Consider the following 18,825-nt stretch of genomic DNA (forward strand, 5'->3'; position numbering starts at 1 on the left):
TATTTTTATATATATATAAAAAAGCACTTGGTTTCCAGGGGCATTCATAATGAGGTCCACAGTGTTTAGAACTTAAAATTCTTTTTTTCTTTGTTTGGAACAGTGTTTTAAAGTTTTGTTTTAATTAAAAGACAGTCTTAAAGCATGTTGGACTTCAAAAACATGAGTTTGTTCATGTCTTCTGGACTGAGTAGCCGTCTCCTTTTGATTAAGAGAGCCTGCTCACACATATTTACACATTCACTTCTGGCACCAACAGCAGGCACTGCTAAGAGCCAAAAGGCTAGCTTGGCTAGTTTTGTATGCTTTTGGGTAACACATGACCAGTACTGAAACAGGTCAGGGGTGGCCTGGAAGAGAGGTTCTTGCAAATAATCATAGACTTCATTTTTCCCGAACCAATCTTCTTCCTGAGCTGCTGTGGCTTCCCCTGCTGACCGAGGCTTCTTGGTTGAAGGTTCAAATTCTGTTTCTTCTGCCCAGGACTCTTTTACCTCATTGATCAACTCACACACCTTGCCAATGATCTCTTCATGCTGGTATGGTGGGACGGGCCGCAGTTTCTGCTGAGGGTCTAAGATCATGGCTACCTTGTGTGCTGAATGAACTTTGAAGTTCTCCTTCAGCGCCTCCAAGAAAAGGTGGCAAAGTTTGCTGACCACACCAGCATCGTTAGCTTTGGAAGTGAACAGTTTCTCCAGTTTGACATAGGTGGGTAGTACCAGCTGCAAGGTGGGCCGGCTCTCATTGCTCAGCTCTATCACCGCCTGCTTCACCGGAGCCAAAATAGCTGCCAGGTTGCTGAGCAGATGTTTGTTCAGGTTTTGGATGAGGTTCATCTTCTTGGCTCTGCTGTAGAACTCGCAGATCTGCTCATAGCGCTCATGGACAAGCAGTAGGGAATCAGTGACTGAGTTCCAGCAGGGCGGGGGAGAGGTCTCTTCCAGGGAGCCAAAGGTCTCCTTCGAGAGGCCTGTGGATCCCGCCAGATCTTCACAGACATTCAGGAGCTCGATCACTTCGTGCATATTGCGGGCCTGTAGTGTTCGCTTGTTGAGCACACTCTGCACCACTGAGTTCAAGGCACAGGCCGAACAACGCAAGCACATGCCTGCCTTGGAGAACGCAGAGGAATTGACTTTGCAGTCTGTGACATACACCGTCCTGATCTCCGACATCACAAACTCCGAGAGCACGTTCTGGACCCAGTGGTGGATAAAATCACCATTATCTCGAATGTCTACACCCTTAATTCCCAGGACGTAACTCTTGATGTGGTTGCCTTCCACCTGATAAGCTGTGAGGATGTAGCACGAATCGGGGCCGATGCTCTGCGAGTGGCAAGTGACGCCGATGCCCAGGCATGCATTGCTGCCCAGCGCACAGGTTACCTTCACCTTCACCTGGTTGTACATCCGAGGCAAATGCTTCAGAGCCAGTGTGTTGAAATTGCCAAGGATTTCAGTGACTGAGAAGGCACCATAGCGAGCTCCACTATCCACCAGGGTCTGTGCTAGCTTGATGAACTCCTTCCCGCTCACCACACTCAGAGCCCCAAGGTCAGTGCACATCACCCTCAGGAGCCTCTCGGCAATGTTCTGCCGCTCCTTCTCCGGGATCGCGAGGATGCTGCAGTGAAATACAAGGAGGGGGAGAAAGCACCATATAAGCATTGCTCCTCTACAGCAGGAGAGAGGAGGGAGTCACAGAACAATTCTCAGAGAGACCCAAAGAGGTGGAATGTGACCAGATGAAGAGACATCTCCAACCCTGGACTTCCTCCCCTGAGGATTTCTGGACAGAGAAACCCCTCCGTTCAGCAAAGGGACAGGCCTTGCTCTTTGCTTGGAGCAGCAACGAGCTTGTCTGCATGCTGCTCCCCGGTGTGGGAACTGAGACAGAGAACACACTATCTACTCACAATCCAGTGCACCAACCAATGCTGTCCCTGTGGTGTTCACTGAGGAACTGCCTGGCTAAGTTACAATATCTTGAGTGCCATTCGCTATCCATGTCTAAGGGCTGGTGGTCACAGCTTAGCCCAGCTGGAAAACTGGACACCTTCCCAATTTTGTGATCTGAGCCTTTCCAAGATTGTTATTTTAAGAGAAGGTTCTTCAATGAAGCATACAACTTCCTGCACCATCTCCAACAGTGCTGGAGCCCAACTTTCCATTTCTTTCACTGAACACCAGCAACTCCACTTTTTGTGGCTCATTTCAGGCAATATGAATGTCATTTTTGGCCATGCCAGAACACAAAAGCCTCAAGTCTTTCTATCACCCTTCCCCCAGGCTGCTCAGCTCAAGTGCTTTGGAACTGATTTTCCACAGGGCTATATTTTACCTTTTCCTGTGGGGAAGCTCAGAGGATGAACTGAGGATAAAGCAGACCCTGGCTGCCTGCTAGCACAGGGAGTGACAGGTTATGCCTATGTCACACCATGACAACTGGACTAGTCTTTCATTTCCAGGTTGGGAAGTCTGACCTTGGCTCAGAAGTTAACTTTTTCCAGGAGTTCCCAAATGCATCTTCCCTGCAAACCTTTCCAACCACCTCTCCAGGGCTCCCAGTACTTTTTGCACACGAGCCCTCCTGTAATGGGAACGGGTGCTCTGCTCTGCAGGGGAGTACATGAATTAGAGATGAAATCAAGTGCACTTAGGCAAGATGAAGGCCTTGTGCAATGCCCATCACTGCTGCACCCTGACAGCCACTTGTTCCAAGTGGACAGGAAAGCCCAGGATGGAAGAGTAAACACCGCTACGTACTGTTGTTGGCATTATTTCTTTGGAGCTGTGGTTTCCACTTCTCTTCTACAACAGCTAGAGGTGATCTGGGCTGGCTAGAGGCAATATTGTTCTCGTTGTCCGCTGTGGGGCAAGAGACAGGGAGGTGTTAGAAGCACAAGGTAATAATGCTTAAAGCACAAAGAAGAGGAAACAGTACCCATCTGAGTAGCATTTATTTCTGGTCCCCTTCACTAAGGTGACAACAACCTACTACATTCTCTGTAGCTTTTAAGCAGTTGTCAGTGAGCTGGCACAGTACTGTCAGAAACCTTGAAAAGCCTTTGGACTTGCAATCTCACACCTCCCAAAATGGGACTGCAGTGACAAGGGCTTATTCTGTGCATCAGTGACATTGATGCCATCAGCACACATGAGGAATGTCTCCCCATCAACTGGAGCTGCACACCAGGAATAGACGGTCCTTGTACAGCCTGACCTGTGCAATTTGCTTGCCTTCAAAATGAAAGGAGGTGTAACAAACATTTATCCTTCTGCCTTACTACCCCTTTCTGCACTGCAAGTCTTTCAAGCTCTGCTCAACTCCTCTGTACCCGTAGATCTTACTACGATATGCACACAGGGTTTCCTCCCATGGTAGAGAGGGAGCCAATCTGCTCTAAGGCTGCTCACTGCTGCCTCAGACTGGAAACAAGAAGGAAAACGCCCCAAAGTTTCTGGAGTGTGACCAAAGATTGCTCCTCCCTGTGGCTGCAAAGACAGCAACTGCTCCAGGGTCTCTGTATTCATGCTCCCAATTCTATATATGTAAGTGGGCTGAACACTTTGGCTGCCAACCTGATGGGATCTTTCAAGGAAATGCAGAATCAGTAAATACTGCATTGTATCCATGTCCTTTCCTCTCCTGTGCCCCAAGAACTTCTCCCCCACCCTCTACAGGAAACTTTCTATTTCTTAGTGTGCTTCACTATGAAACTGCTCTGAAGTAGGCTGTGAAACAGCAATAGAGTGGACAATGAAGAGAGGTGGAAGAGGAAAGAGAAAGATGGAGAGACTGATAACCAGGCTGAACAGAAGGACGTAATTAAACCCAAAGAAGACAAAACAGGCCCTTTACCCATCATGGATGGACTCATCTTGCCTAATTCTGGACATCTTTGTTAGATACACAAAGCCCCTTAGGGTTCCTTTTACACTCAGTGGTGCAAAACAGGCTTAAGAGTGTGATTAATTCCATTTACTCACCCAGGTAGAACTAGATGCCTCTTGTACAAGACCCATCATGATCTGAACTCACCTGGAGTTAATGACTTCTTCTCCACTGATTATAAAGGAAGTCCATGCTGACCAGCAGCTCAGGTAGCAGTAACTATAGCCTAGGCACACCAGCACACCAGGATTCAGCGAAATCAATCCTGCCTCAGCACTCCTGACAGCAGAGCAGGAATTAGAGGAATGCCTTGTTAAGGCACACACAAGTTCTTTGCTCTGCAGCCCAGGTCAACCTGGTGCTGGGCACAGCACTGGACCGCCCTTCAGAACAAACTGGAGAGGGCAAAGTTGCTGTCCATGTGCGGGAATGACCCGGGAGAGAAGGGGGACCAGCCAGGATCTAGAGACAAGCAATGATGTGATGAACTCCAGTGCTCTCTTCCTTACAAAAAAACTCTCTCAAATTTGAGCAGCTCTGCACGTTAAGTGCTGGGACATTCACAGACCTTGTGATGAACACTCACAGACTGCACAGTTATTACATCTGGGCACTGCACTGGGCACAGACTGGACCAACACCCAGGAGATCCAGGATATGACAGAACCAGGGTTGACTCTGGGACTGCTTTGAGGACTCTATGTGCCCACAGAACACACTGCTCATGGTGGGTACCTGAGGAGCATTGCCGCGCTCAGGACTGCAGACAGAGGTCCATCTTTGCAGGTGAGGAAGAGACTTGAAGAGCAGGAGATGCTCCAGTGAATGCCAGTGATTAGGTATGACACATTATTTTCCCCCCAGCATTTACACAGACTAATTGCTCTTGAGCTACCACCACCAGTGTCCTCAACTCCAAACATCTGTGGGCAGGCAAAGGAAGATGCTGAATGTTGCCTCCTAACTTTGTTCATGGTTCAGGCTGTCCTTGTCTTAGTGAGGGGTGGGGGGAGAAACCCTCTCTATTTCCTCCCCTAACTCTTTATCTGTTTCATATTAATAGGGGATTTATTATGTACAAATATCTGCTGGCATTCAATATGGCATTAATGAGATTTGTGTATTATTTCAGCCTCATCTTCCTTATCAGGCAGTCTGTGAACTACACAGATCATGGTTCTTTAATTTCTCTTCATGCCTCCAATCCTTTAATCCAGGTTCAGCCTAGTCGTCCTTCTATTTTGTAGCTCTAGATTGTAGGAAGGGCATTATATGGTAGCACTCGACCTGAACAAAGTACTCTAAAGGGAGTCAAAGCAGTATATTGTACAGTGTAATTACAGAACAAATTCCTTTGCCTGGTGTTCTGCTGTTCTATTTCTGCCTTTCAGCATCCAATTTACATTCTAATTGCTTCTCCTCACTGTGTAGCTGCTTTATGGAGCTATAATCTCTCCTTATTACCTTCTAGCCCCAGGCTCATCCCTCTGAGTGACTCCAGAGCCAGTATGTCCCTGCTTTTGCTCCCCAAGCCCAGCAGCACATTCCCTGGCTTCAGACACTTCCAAGACGGGCTCAGTGGATGCATCACATTTAGCTGGAAGAGATGAGCCCTTTGCACCAGATATGATAAGCCAAACTGGATGCCTGAACACATTAACTGAAGGAGTATTTGACCCATATGGGCTTCCTGTATCTCTGCACAGTCATAGAATCACAGACTGCTTTTGTTGGAAGGGACCTTAATGCTCACCCAAGTTCCAACCCCCTGCCATGGGCAGGGACACCTTCCATTAGAGCAGGTTGCTCCAAAGCCCGGCCAACCTGGCATCTCCATAATGAAACATTCCTTAAGCCAGGCATATGGACTGGTATAAACCACTATGTCAGTGTTCCCAGGATGTGGATGATCCTGTGCCACCAGTTCTGCTAATTACTGCAAGGTCTCTGCATTCCTAGACTTCAGAGACATGCCGATGCTGTTTCTTGGATATGGAAAACTCCAAGCCCTGATAGGCTGAAAGGCAACAAAACTGCGAGCAGAGTAACTGCAAACCCTGTGTGATCTCTGCCGTTGCTCTGATAAAGTACAATATCCAGAACCCACCAGAGCTTGCTGCAGCTTTCACACCTCTTCATTTTGTTCTGCCCTCACCCCATAGCAGCAAGTACCATCCTCCTTGCCCCCAGTACACAGATCTGGAGGATAGGCTGCTGTTCCCCCCAGGGAGGAGGCAGGAGCACAGGACTGGAGGGACTACACACAGAGATGCCATGATGGGGGCGGCTGCCTCAGGGACACCTGGAGAATGTGCTTACACAAGACATGGACAAGTGTCTTTATGTTGTCACTGCACCAGTGAGACATCTGTGAGAAAGCAGCCAAGCAGAAGATGGTGAATTACAAACAGAGCAGGGAGAGATGAGAAAGTAAGAGTTTAACAGGAGGAATCCTAAGTTGGGGAGAGGGGATTTAATATATCTCTGCTAACGTTGAGTCAGACCACAGAAACCTGCCCCCTCCAGCCCTGTTCTGTGTCCAAAGTGACCTAGGTGAACAAGCCCAGATACCATGGGTCATTTTTAAAGAGAGAAGGAAGAAGCTGCAGCCAGCAGTAGCTTAAAGTTTTCAATAGCTCACACCTTGCCAGCGAAGGGCCATCCCCCACTTTGACACTTCAGCTTGGTCCCTCCCCTGCAGCTCCTCTACTCAGTGTCATCAAGAGCTACATCTCAAAATGCTGCATTTCAGTACCAGATACCAGAAGAAGGAATAGGATGCTCAGGACACAGCTCAGAGGCAAGCAGGAATTGCCAGAGAGGAACAGTAAGAGCAGAACCCAACACCATGGAGTGATTGCAGCCACTACCCTGAGCCAAGCTGCACTGCTCCTCAGGGTAATGTGAAGTCCAATTACTCCACATCAACCAGCTTATGCTCTAGTAGTAAATAACAGCCATGAAACACCATCTCATAACAAATTACCCTGAATGTGTCTTCATTACATTACAAAGATGATAAAAGAGTTGCTGAGCAACACATAAAACCTGAACTAAGATTTGCCAACAAGAACTGAACTGGAACCGAGGAACCGCACGGATGAAGAACTCAAGGGACGCTATCAAAATCTAAATCACAATAAGATTAAGAACTTGGATTAGAATTACCGTTATAGAATAGAAAATGTGCCTATCCTCAAGCCACTCGTCCTCCCGTGCCACTCTGCTCAGGGCTTACCTGTAACATGAGGGCAGATGCAAGCACTGAACATGAATCTCAACAGAGCAGCTGTCTGTTAGAGTGCACAGGTCTGTGAAAGGTGAATTAATTTGTAAACCTGTGTTAACTCACTTGAATTTCGTTCAGGAGTCAAAAAAGAACAAAGTTCTGCCACTAGAAAAATATCCTGTTTCTATGGTTTTGAATATTCTGAATACTGCCTTTGAAACAGCTTCTGCTTTGAAACTTTAGTCATCTCTTATGTACTAAAATAGAGAACAAAAAAGGTGTCTTAGAAACAATGTAGTGGAACTGCTCCTTGGCATTTGCTTTTGTAGACAGCTGAGAAGGAAATGAACACAACTGCTGAGATGGCAAATTCTTCTTCTGGGAACACATTTCAGTCCTTTGCAGAACTCCACAAGACACAAGCACAGAGAGGGACTTGTGTGGGCAAAGGCTCTGCTGCCCTGCGAGCAGTTTTGCTTTGTTTGCTTCCATGAGAAGTACCCTTTTTGCAGAAGGGATTTAATCTGCTGTAGGAGTGACCCATCAATGCTTACGCACTGAGTGTGCCCTAGATTCTGCTGGATAAAAGGAATGAGTAGAGTGATGTGCTCTGTGTTAGCATTGCACGTTTCCTCTTCCTAAGAAAACCAGTAAAGTTTATGGCATTTCCTGAGTCTTGCACTGTCAGCCACTGCTACGTGCTCCAGCCTTTGAGGATCTTTTTTGCTGTAGGTGAGGTTACTGGGGCTTTGGAAATGGTGAGCACAGAGACTGACACACAAGGGGGTGAGCATCAGGCAGCGGCGCAGAACTGAGGTGCCCAGCTTACCTGCGTGGGACTGCATGTGCTCCAGGAGATTGTTATAAAACTGGAACTGGATTCCACAAGCTCCACAGGTGTAAGGCTCTGTTTGGGAGAAATCAGTTCAGAAGAATTACACAGAGTATGCAGGGAAGCAGCACATGTGCATACTTCAGTTTGTATAGTAGCAGGGCAGTGCCCTGTGGTCCTTGTCACCTCGGCCCATGTGTGCACGTCACAGCAGCTCCTTAGGAATGAACCTGAAGGCTCGGTCTGTGATTTAGGAAGGCACTTGGGCAGGTCACTGCTTCTGGGCTGGGGTTGGGCACTTCTCCATGGGCTTCACTTCACTTCACTACTCCACTGCCACGAGGATGGCAGTGGGACAGCTCGTGCAATAAAGCAAAGCTCCTGCTGGTGCATGTGTGAATCTCAGTGACTTTTAGCAGGGCCTGCTGTGACAGGACAATAGGTGATGGTTTTAAACTAGAAGAGGGAGATTCATGTTGGATGTGAGGAAGAACTTCTTCACAATGAGGATGGTAAAACACTGGCACAGGTTGCCCAGAGAGGTGGTGGATGCCCCATCCCTGAAGACATTCAAGGCCAGGCTGGATGTGGTTCTGAGCAATCTGATCTAGTTAAAGATGTCCCTGCTCATTCTGGGGGGTTGTACTAGACGACCTTTCCAACCAAACCAGCCTGTGATTCTATGAATCTGCACAAAGACTGGAGAGGCTGCACTCTGATTGGGGTTTACTAACTCATGCCTCTTGTGGGCTGTTTCAAGCGTACCTGTGTTACTTCTAAACCTGAAAGCAAAGATGGTGAACTCATTTTATGTCCAGTCTGGTCAAATTGAGTCTCTGCTGCCTTTCCTGAGACATGGAGCAGCAGGTTATGAAAATCCTGTTGCTCAGAAGTTGGGGGATGAAGTGCCATGGAGGAACTCAGCTTGGGGTTTTTTGTGGCTCTCACAAGTGCAGCGAGTCTGGGGAATGGTGAGTGCCACTGGGCTTGGCAGCAGCACGGTGCTGGGTAAATAGAGGTGGAGGGGAGGAAGCACAGGAATCAGAGCTGTGCCAGGGCTGAGAGCAGAGCAGGAGAGCCATGTTGCCAGAGTACATGGATGAGCTGGATTCAAGAAAGAGCTGGGTGCAGAGCTCCCTCATGAGCTGAAAGACACGTTTAGTTCTGTTCTAATGAGTATGTTAAAAGTGCATTTCTTCCACTGCATTAACCTAACAGCAAATGTTTGCAGTTGCTCCTTAAACAGTATTAAGTACATTAGTTGACAGATAGAATATCAAACTACAGTGGCTGAAGTTCATTAATGTTGCAGTTTGCTTCTACACCTCCAGATATACCAGCACTTCTTATGCTGTTGCATTTTGTTTCAGAACAGCAGAATGGACAAATGCAAGCATTTGGCATATAAACAACTTCACATATAAATGCCTGGCACATACACAGAGCAAGGTCTATTGCTACAATACACTAGGAATCTCTATCTATACAGTACAATGGGAAACACATATTCTCCATCAATGAATAAGCAAAAGCAGCACCATCCAGGATGGAAGAACCAAAGTACAGGAAAGCACAAGCCTGACTTGGCTATGATATGTAAGAAGTCTATCGCAGGTAGCGAACCCCAGAATTTATCAGATGGCTACAGGAAGCTGTGAGGAGAAACACAGAAGAGACCATAAGGGATTCACGTAAGCTATACTTGTACACCGTAAGGTTGGAGGCCCTCCTGTGCCTCTCCACAGAGCCACCAGCCCTCTGAACCGATGGAACCAGCTCCATCTGTAGGGGCTGTGCTCAACACTATTTAACTCATGGTGTTTTCTTTTTATGGGTTTTGCTGTAGTGAGGAAGTTTGGAAATACTGTACTTAAGTAACTGTGCTTGTGAAAAACAGGGAAGACCATGGCAGTTGAGAGCACACTTACAAATTTCACTCGCATACATCCAGCACTCTCCAAGCACATGTCTCACATCCATTTTTCTAACTACATCCTCACATTTCTTCCTCTGCTTATTCTGTCTCACCAAGCTGCTTTTCCTTCCTCCTGGTATATTCTCAGCTATTTTATCACCAGAAACCTGCACTGCCTTTCTTCTAACTCTCCCCTTGCCTGACTTAAGGGCCCTTCACTCCTGACCAGTTTTCTGGGTTCTCTCCATCTCCATCCATCAAGGTCTTGGCTTCACCTCAAGATTCCCCCTCTGCCACTACAACATACTGTGCACTCAGGGACTCTGAAAGGTCTCTCATATGCGATTCTTCTCAGAAAAATCTTGTGGATTTCCATCCCATTTCCAAAATCTCCCCCATTCTGTTCCACCACAGAAACGTCCACCTCTGGAAACAAAGACACTGCTGACTCTCAAAAACAAGGTTCACATTCAACATTGTCTAAATACTTTTAAGACCAAGAGTCAGAGAAACCTACAGTTTGCCACAAGCGAAGGTGAGCTGAATTAAAACTAGGGATAACATTTAAACTCAAAAGTTGTTCTCGGGGAGGAGGGATGGGATGCTTGGGAGGACATGCAGAATTCGTGTGGGAATGAATGAAGCTCCTTTACTTCACAGGGCTTTCTAAATCCTCGTACTTCCAAGGTTTCAGCTTCTAAGCCCCTTTATGCTCCATAAAGCAGGGAGCTGGGAACAGCCAGGCTGGCTGGAAGGAGGTGGGACGTGTCAGGGCTAGAAGAAGGAGATAGGGCAAATGGAGAGAAGGAAGAGGCAATTTGTATCTAAAACCAGGCAAAACCCACAACCGGAACAGAACTCCTCACCTGGGCTGGCACATAGCAAATAAATCCCCCTCCCTTTGATTTCTGCTTGCAACTTACAGTTAACTGGAAATGTCAGAACTGCTCTGCACACCCCTGTGAGCCCCACTTGTGCCTGTTCTCCTTGCTGGGAGCACAGCCCCCTCCACAGCACTGTGTAAGCACTCTGCTTCCCTTCCCAGGGGGGAATTTCAGCCTCTCCTCTGCCCTGCTCTGGATGCTTCCCTGCATCCAGAAGGGATCTGTTCTCCATCAGGTGGCCTGAACTCAGCAAGGGGCCCGTGACTGCTCCAATCCACAAACCTCTCCTTTCCCTCTCAGCTCTGCTGGTGATGGCACAAGGAAAGCTAGGACCCATTTGTGCTGCTCACACCACTCCCTGAGAGCATCTGTGTGCTCCAACAGCCCCAGTTGCTTTGGGTGGCCAAGACAGGCCTTAGGTATGAGCAAAGCAGGAAGAGCAGCCACACAGTCAGAAATGGCTCAGAGACTTCTAACCCCCAGCAGGACTGCCTGGACAACCTGTGTCCCACTGCTGGAAACATCCTTCCTCCCCTCCTCAAACCCTTCACTGCTTCTGAGGAACCAATTCCTCTTGTTGCTCCTCATCTGAGGGGTGGGAGTTGGGGCAGGAGCAACAGCACCCACTTGATGAGAAAAACAGCCATTTACCCACATGCTCAGACAGGGTCCTGGCTCTCACTTGGGCCCATGGGCCTCTTTGCAATGCCAGGTGCCGTGAAACGTCTAGCTCTGTTCCCCTGGCATGGGCTGGGAATGGGGGTGCTCTGCTTTCTCCATTACACTCCTGCTGTGCACTTGGCTTCCTCAGGCTACAGGCTGGGGCTCCAGTTCACACCAGTAACCACAGACCCCAGAGCCCTGAGCCCTCCTGGGCTGGTGCAGAACATGGGCTACATCATCCCAAGACCCCACTAATTCCCAGCAGGCATATAGGGCTACTGCACTCACACAACCTTCCTTCATCTTCAACTTGCATCTCAAAAGTGAGTGGAGCACGAACTCACCAGGCTGCATCAGCAGCTTTCCCCTTCTCTCATTGTTTCCACAGCTCACTCCTAGTAACCACTGCTCAACCTGAAGCAGCTGGGTGATGTGTTAACACAGCCCAAACCTTACACAGCTACAAAAGGTGGAAGGACACAGGCAAAGAGCTCACCAAGACTGCCTTCAGGAGTACCCCAAGCTTTGGTTGCTCTTGCTGTATTGGCCTGTGACCAAGGCACAAGGTTCTGCAGTTCATATGGATCAGACTGTGGCCTCTCTACTATGTGAGGAAGAAATTTTGTACAATGAGGGTGGTAAAACACTGGCACATGTTGACCAGAGAGGTGGTGGATACCCCATCCCTGGAGACATTCCAGGCCAGGCTGGATGTGGTTCTGAGCAATCTGATTTAGTTGAAGATGTCCCTGCTCATTGCAGGGGGCTGGACCAGGGGAGCTTTGAAGGTCCCTTCCAACTCAAACTGTTCTGTGATTCTACTATTGACAAAAATTTCACGTTAACTAAACCATGAAAATGCTACAATGCTCAACTCTAACCCTGCAGCCCAGCATCTCACGCTGCACATCTCAGAAGATGAAATGCAAGGCTGCTTTAGCCCCTCTACCCACCTCCAGAAAGCAACCTTTCCACACAGCCAAGCCCATAGCTGTGAAACTGGGACAGCACTCAGAGATGCTGCATTTCTGCAGGCTTTGGGATACATCTCCAGCTCTCCCATATGGGTTCATACTCAGCCCCAGCTAAGATGCACTTCCCTACAGCAGCACAACAAGCTCTAGAGCCTGTGCAGCAATGGGATCCTGCCTCTGAACAGCCCTTCTGGTGCAAAGTATTCGAAATTTGGAAGGAGGAGGATACCCCTGAACATGTCCTGTTTGCCAGCAGACAAGAGCTTTTCTCCAGCCAACTGATCTCAGTGGAGTCTGAGTCTCGTTCTGAATTTTCCCACAACACAGAGGGGTTGTGTAGTGGAGAGCACAAAAAACCCCACTGCAAGCGGGCAGTGCTGTTGGAACTGCAAAACCCATCCCAGGGCACCTCTAACAGCCCCTTGCCAGCTCTGTGAAACTCAAGCACTGCAGCATCCTCAAACAATGGCATCACACTCTCCAATCAAGCACCAAAGAGCTTTTGTCCTGCAGAGAAGAGGCATTTGTCTGTGGTGCACTGGTGTTGGTAGCTGAGCACAGAGCACTCCTTCTCCCCAGAAGCATCCCCCTCCCGCCCTGGAAAACCAACCTCTTCTGTGAGCCAGGCCCCCTCTGCTCTGAACACAACATGCTGTCACGTCACCCTCCTGCTTGCCCAGGTACCCTCTGAAAACACCTTCACAGAAACCTAAAGCACCAGCAGCCGCTGAAGCCTCTCCATTCTCTTGAGCCACACAGAACGAACAATCACAGCTGGTGGCACAATTTAAAACATCTTTCTCTAGGGCTATTATTAGACACTTTTATTAGTGCTTTATATATATGCAGTGAACAAGGCTCCCAAGTAAGACAGCAAGGCTGTGTAAGCCAAGCCAAGAGAAAACCCAGTATTTGTGCTTAGCTTAAATAAATCACTCTAATTCCCATGTTAAATCTCATTGCCACATCTAAGCCAGAGAAAATAGCAGAGCCTGGTTTAAGGCCAGGATTGAACATGAGTTGAGAGGTTTTAACAGAAAGTTTCAACAGCAAACACCCTGAGTGAAGCCTAGCACCAGCTCGGGGCCTGACGACAGCGCAGGAAGCAGACCCCCATGCAGCTCAGCGCCCTCCTCCACAGAGACCCACATTTCAGCACTTCCGTCCACATTCTGATGAAAAACAAATGCAGAAGAGCTGCAAGGGAAACTTCTCAGTCCTTCTGCCCACTCACTGTTTCCATCGGCTTCACCTTTAATAAAAGCAGAACTGCATCTTTCAGTTCTTTTGACACAAGCTGATGAAACAATACATGAGGACCAGCAGCAGTCTCCTAGAAAAATGCCACCACACCAAAATAAGTGGGAATTTCTTGAAATCAGAACTTCTGTCACTTCCACCTGTCTCAGACAGTAAGAAGTACTACCTAAAAAAGTGCTGTGGAAGATGCTTTAAGAAGGGGAGACCCAAATGCATCAGGGTTGTCAGACTTGTTGGCACTAATCTGACTTCTCTTCCAAGGTGAGGTCTTCCTGTTCTGAACAAAGCTTTTGCTTCTTTCTCAGATTTGTGAGCGAAGAATGACCAAGCATTCAGGGTGCTCAGGGTGCAGCCCTCAGTGCTGGCCAGCACCAAGGGACAGAAGTCTTGGGTGACAGGGTTGGCGCAGACAGCATCATCCCTAGAAAGCAGACACAAGCCAAGTAGTAACCAAACACACCATAAGGTGAAGGAAGCAGCTCCTCCTGTTGAAAGCATCCAAGAACATAAGGCAGAATCTTCAACAAACACCCAAACTTGCTCTCCTTCCTCCCCTGCCTGCTCACCACCATTCCCTGGGCTCCCATTTCTCATCTGTGCTCTCAGGCCAAAAGGTGTTTACTTAGCTGAGCCATGAAGATGAGTTTTCCTGTGCACAAATGTAACTCAGACATGGGTTCATTTTCAGGTTTTGAACCTCAGTCTCTCAGAACATCTATTATTGGCATCTTCCATCAAACTGAACTCCCAGAAGGCGAGCCTAAATGGTCTCACAAACACATACTGCACAGAAACACCCTGAAGGACTTCTGCTGCGTTTAAAGCTGAAACCAGAGTCACAGAAGTGAGACATTTCCTTCTTTAACAGCTGGACTTGCAATAAGACCCCCATTTATTCATGAGAAATACCAGAAGGGCAGCCAGCAGGGCTGCAGGTGGAGGTGCACTCCCAACATCCATCACACTTAGTTGTAAAAGTGGGAAAGGATTTGAAATCAGGGGACTTGTGGATTCTGCAAAAGAGAAAGAGATTTTAACATTGAGCCTGGCAGAGCCCTCGTTGCCTGCTGCACAACTCTGCCTACCTGCTCCTGGCCCTTATCCTTCCTTTGCACTTCCAGATGTAACTCTGGCAGGATGGGGGTCTCTGCTGACTGCAAATTATGCCATGTCCAGCTGGGATTTGTCTCTCTGAGCCTTGTCAGGTTTCTCATGGCCAGGAAGCTGAATCTTTCCTTCCCATTTTAAGATGTCCAGGGATTTTAACACACACCCTATGCTACAGTAACATAAACAGTCAAGTGGGGAGGGCTCACGGAAGAAATATTAAAGGGGCAAGAAAACCTTTACAATTGCTTTTTTGGGGCCCCCCAAAAAATGCAAATCCTCAGATTCACTGTGCAGCTTCCTCACACTGAAGCTGGGAAGGAAAACCAGGATGTTGTAACTTCACTGGATGGTATGTCAAAGGAGGGAGTTCCTAAGCAGGCTGAGAATACACATTCCCTGCCCAGCATACCTAGCAGATTGCCCCTCTTTAAACTGAAAGGATTGGAAACCCTGGATGCTCAACTAGCCCTGGTCAACCAGGGGCTGTCTGTATGCAGCCTGCGGTGCCCGGGAGCAGAAGCAGTGATTCCCAGCACCTCAGACCCTGGGCAGTATCCTACAGGTGAGGTCCTTTAGTACCAAACCCCTGCAGAGGGGAAGAAACCATTAATGTTAAATACTCGGTCATCAGTTCAGTGCATTTACAGAATGGTCCCAGGTCCAAAGTTATGATTTGATGCAGCAGTGAATGAAGCTCCTGGGGCTGACAGACTTGGAGTGGTTTGCTTAGAAAGAAAACTTTACTCATTAACCACACGGATCAAGCACTGGGAGCCTTTGCGCAAAATATTTCCACGTGAGGAGGACTTGAGCTGTTGAAGGGAGCTTCTGCTGGCAGGAGCAGCCAGCAAGGGATGAAGGCATGGGTGATCCTTGGTAAAGACATCAACAGACAGTGCTATGGAAAGGGTATGTGTGGAAGTCACTAGCTGGATAACAGAACACTGCTTGGTCACTTAACACATTTCTACTACCCAGCATTGCACTAGGGGCTATTTGCAGCTCATGAGGTCTGTATTTGGGGGAGGATCTTCATTGAAATAGGTTCCTAATCTGGTCCTACAGAGCATCTGTACAGTTCAGGCTCCTCCAGGTGCCATTTTTACACTATCTGTGCTCTCTGCCTCTGATTCGGGAAGTGCTGTAATTCAGTGAGCACAGGGATGCTCGCTGGACCATCCCATGGCTTCAGTACCAGGCTGGACAGGGCTTGGAGCAATGTGGTTTAGTGGAAGGTGTCCTTGCCCATGGCAGGGGGTTGGAACTGGATCAGCTTTACGGTCCCAGCCTGTGATTCTATGATTCAGGTTTTAATGGGCTCCTTCAGCACTGCAGAGACAAGGGAGCTTTTAAGGGCCCAAACCCAACATTTTACTGTCCCCCCAGAAGTGAACCTGATCTGGACAAGGCACAGCAGAGGCAAATCTCACTTCACACACTGAAAGGAATTCTCAACACGCTCTCTGGCTGCTTTCCAGCCAGAGGCGCCAACATAGTCTCCTTGTTACACCTGACTTCCTATACACATGAAAAACATTGCCAGTCTGCAGTAAGAGCTCAAGCCACTTGCTAAGCATTGCTGCTACAGTATGTTAAGTGAAGAAAGCCTGTGGTTGGATGTTTCCCATCTTTGTATTATGGGCCATTTTGTTATCCATTCACTGTAATGTCCCTGCCTCAGCACAGTCAGTTCCACTAAACCCACCTGCTCAGAGAACAAGCACAGAAGCGTCATAGTTTGAACAATAATGATAGTTAGCTTTGGCTTGCTCTAGGGATTTGCTCATCTCACTCTATAGATTCTCCAGGCAAAACTGAAATGGTTTTCTGCCCATATGCTGGTCTGTCAGTGACTCTTTTTTTGCCATGTCCTGTCCAGCCCCAGGACAGTATCTGTGCTTGAAGAGTGCAATCCACAGCTCCTGTCACCACCTATTTGTTCCCAGTTTTGCTGACTGCTCACCCTTTTGCCACAATGTCTTTCAGATGTATAGTCTCAATGTCCTTCCTGGTGTCCCAGGGCTCTTGAGCAATTGGCAGGATATCACCCACAGAGACTTGCTGCTGACTGGTTATTTTAACCCAGATTATCTTTCTTCCTGTCTACAAGTTGCCTGTTGAGCATGACAGGTCTGGAACAACTTAAATGAATGTGGCACCAGAAATAAACCATTCCCAGAAACCTCAATTCCATGCAAATGCCCAGTGGACACAGCAACTCATATTTATGCAACAGAGCAAAGCAACACTTTCTTAACTGAAGCCTCTCTCTCTGTTACTTTTATTCTAATGGTGAGAACTGCACTCAGGTGGTCATCCTTCATCTGGCTGCTCTGAAAAGTGATCTTCTATGCATGTGCAATTATATTGCCCCATCATCATCATTACCCATGCCCTGCACAGCTTAGTTACACCAATGTGGGAGTTCACATCACAACCACCCCTCTCCCCCTCTCCCTCGCTCCTCAAACTTGGTCCTTAGCAGGCCTGGACCTCCCGACTCAGTGGAAAGGCAGCAGTAGGTGGCTTGTACCGTTTGCAGAGCAACCAATCAGTAAGAAAGAGATTTAGCAAGAGATGAATCACTTGAATAGGATTTGTCTCAGGAGGCAGAGGTGCAGGGAGCTGGCTGTGCTACCATCAGACCAAGACTCCTGAGCTGCATCAAAAGTCAAAGGAGGTGATCCTGCCCCTCTACTCTGCTCTCGTGAGACCTCACTTGGAGTATCGTGTACAGTTCTGGTGTCCTCAACATAAAAAGGACATGGAGCTGTTGGAGCAAGTCCAGAGGAGGGCCACAAGGATGATTAGAGGGCTGGAGCACCTCCCTTAATAAGACAGGCTGAGAAAGTTGGGGCTGTTCAGCCTGGAGAAGAGAAGACTGCGTGGAGACCTCACAGCAGCCTTCGAGTATCTGAAGGGGGTCTACAAGGATTTGGGGAGGGACTCTTCATTAGGGACTGTAGTGGCAGGACAAGGGATAATGGCTTCAAACTTAAACAGGGAAAGTTTAGATTAGATATAAGGAAGAAGTTCTTTACAGTGAGGGTGGTGAGGCCCTGGAATGGGTTGCCCAATGAAGGTGTGAATGCTCCATCCCTGGCAGTGTTCAAGGCCAGGCTGGACAGAGCCTTGGGCAACATGGTTTAGTGCGAGGTGTCCCTGCTCATGGCAGGGGGTTGGAACTAGATGATCTTAAGGTCCTTTCCAACCCTAACTATTCTATGATTCTATGATAATTATTATGCCCCTGGCATTAAAGCTGCACTCACCCACCAAAAGTTCCAATCTAAAAGTCAAGTCTTCCCAGAAGAAACCCAACCAAATCAGCTATAAGATCACTGGACTACAGAGAGAGAGCAGAAGAGGATGTATGGGCATCAACAGAGAAGAAGGAAGATCCCAGTGTCTAACACACCTGGCTGACTCCTGTGTGTGCATCATGAGCACCTGCACTTCCAGTGCAAAACAGCTCTTTTGGTACAGAAGTTTGGCAGGAGCCACTGATGAGGGTCTTAGTCGGGGCTTCCATTGGGATGCACTGGGGATCTGGCACTGTAAGGGCAGGAGTAGGAGCCAAACTCCTCCTACTGCAACAAGTGGACATCAGGTCTGTCCCATCACCAAAGCTGCAGAGATTTAAATCATGAGCAGAACCCTGATTTGCACTCTGTCTTTTTGCTGCTTTCCATAAAACTAAAGGTTAGTTCTGCTCTTATTGCTAAGCAAGGCACAGAACCTATTTCTGTTTGAGATTGCCCTAATTAACACACACTAAAAATACTGGGTTATGTGCCAAGTGGTGAATGAGATATTTCTGATTATCCTTGTGCTTGAAATGGTTCCATGCTACAACTGGATGGAATTATGAACCATAATATATTGTAGGATCCTAATATACCGTAGGATACTGCTTTTGAGTAGCTAAACAGAATGGTCTCAAGTGTGCTGCATAAACAGGAAAACAAAGTGCAGTACTAAAAAATGTTTTGCATTTCAAACTGGATCACTAGAAAGAAATATAGCCCCTAAGATGAGGAAATGAGAGACTGGCATTC

General features: G+C 47.8%; 1 protein-coding gene across 1 annotated transcript in view; it reads right to left on the bottom strand.

Annotated features, from left to right (window-relative positions):
• Positions 1–6: 6 nt before the first annotated feature.
• ZNF618 (zinc finger protein 618) overlaps positions 7–18,825 on the bottom strand; it is a gene marked incomplete at its 5' end in the record, with an annotated part of 38,063 nt that continues 19,244 nt past the window's right edge. The window contains 5 exons of the mRNA XM_010024324.1: positions 7–1,629; positions 1,770–1,784; positions 2,768–2,873; positions 7,959–8,036; positions 14,623–14,670. Of these exons, the coding sequence (XP_010022626.1) occupies positions 138–1,629; positions 1,770–1,784; positions 2,768–2,873; positions 7,959–8,036; positions 14,623–14,670 (1,739 nt within the window). The remainder of the gene's footprint in view (positions 1,630–1,769; positions 1,785–2,767; positions 2,874–7,958; positions 8,037–14,622; positions 14,671–18,825) is intronic.

This window comes from Nestor notabilis, unplaced genomic scaffold (assembly GCF_000696875.1).
Source record: "Nestor notabilis isolate BGI_N333 unplaced genomic scaffold, ASM69687v1 scaffold1671, whole genome shotgun sequence".
Classification (NCBI taxonomy): domain Eukaryota; kingdom Metazoa; phylum Chordata; class Aves; order Psittaciformes; family Psittacidae; genus Nestor; species Nestor notabilis.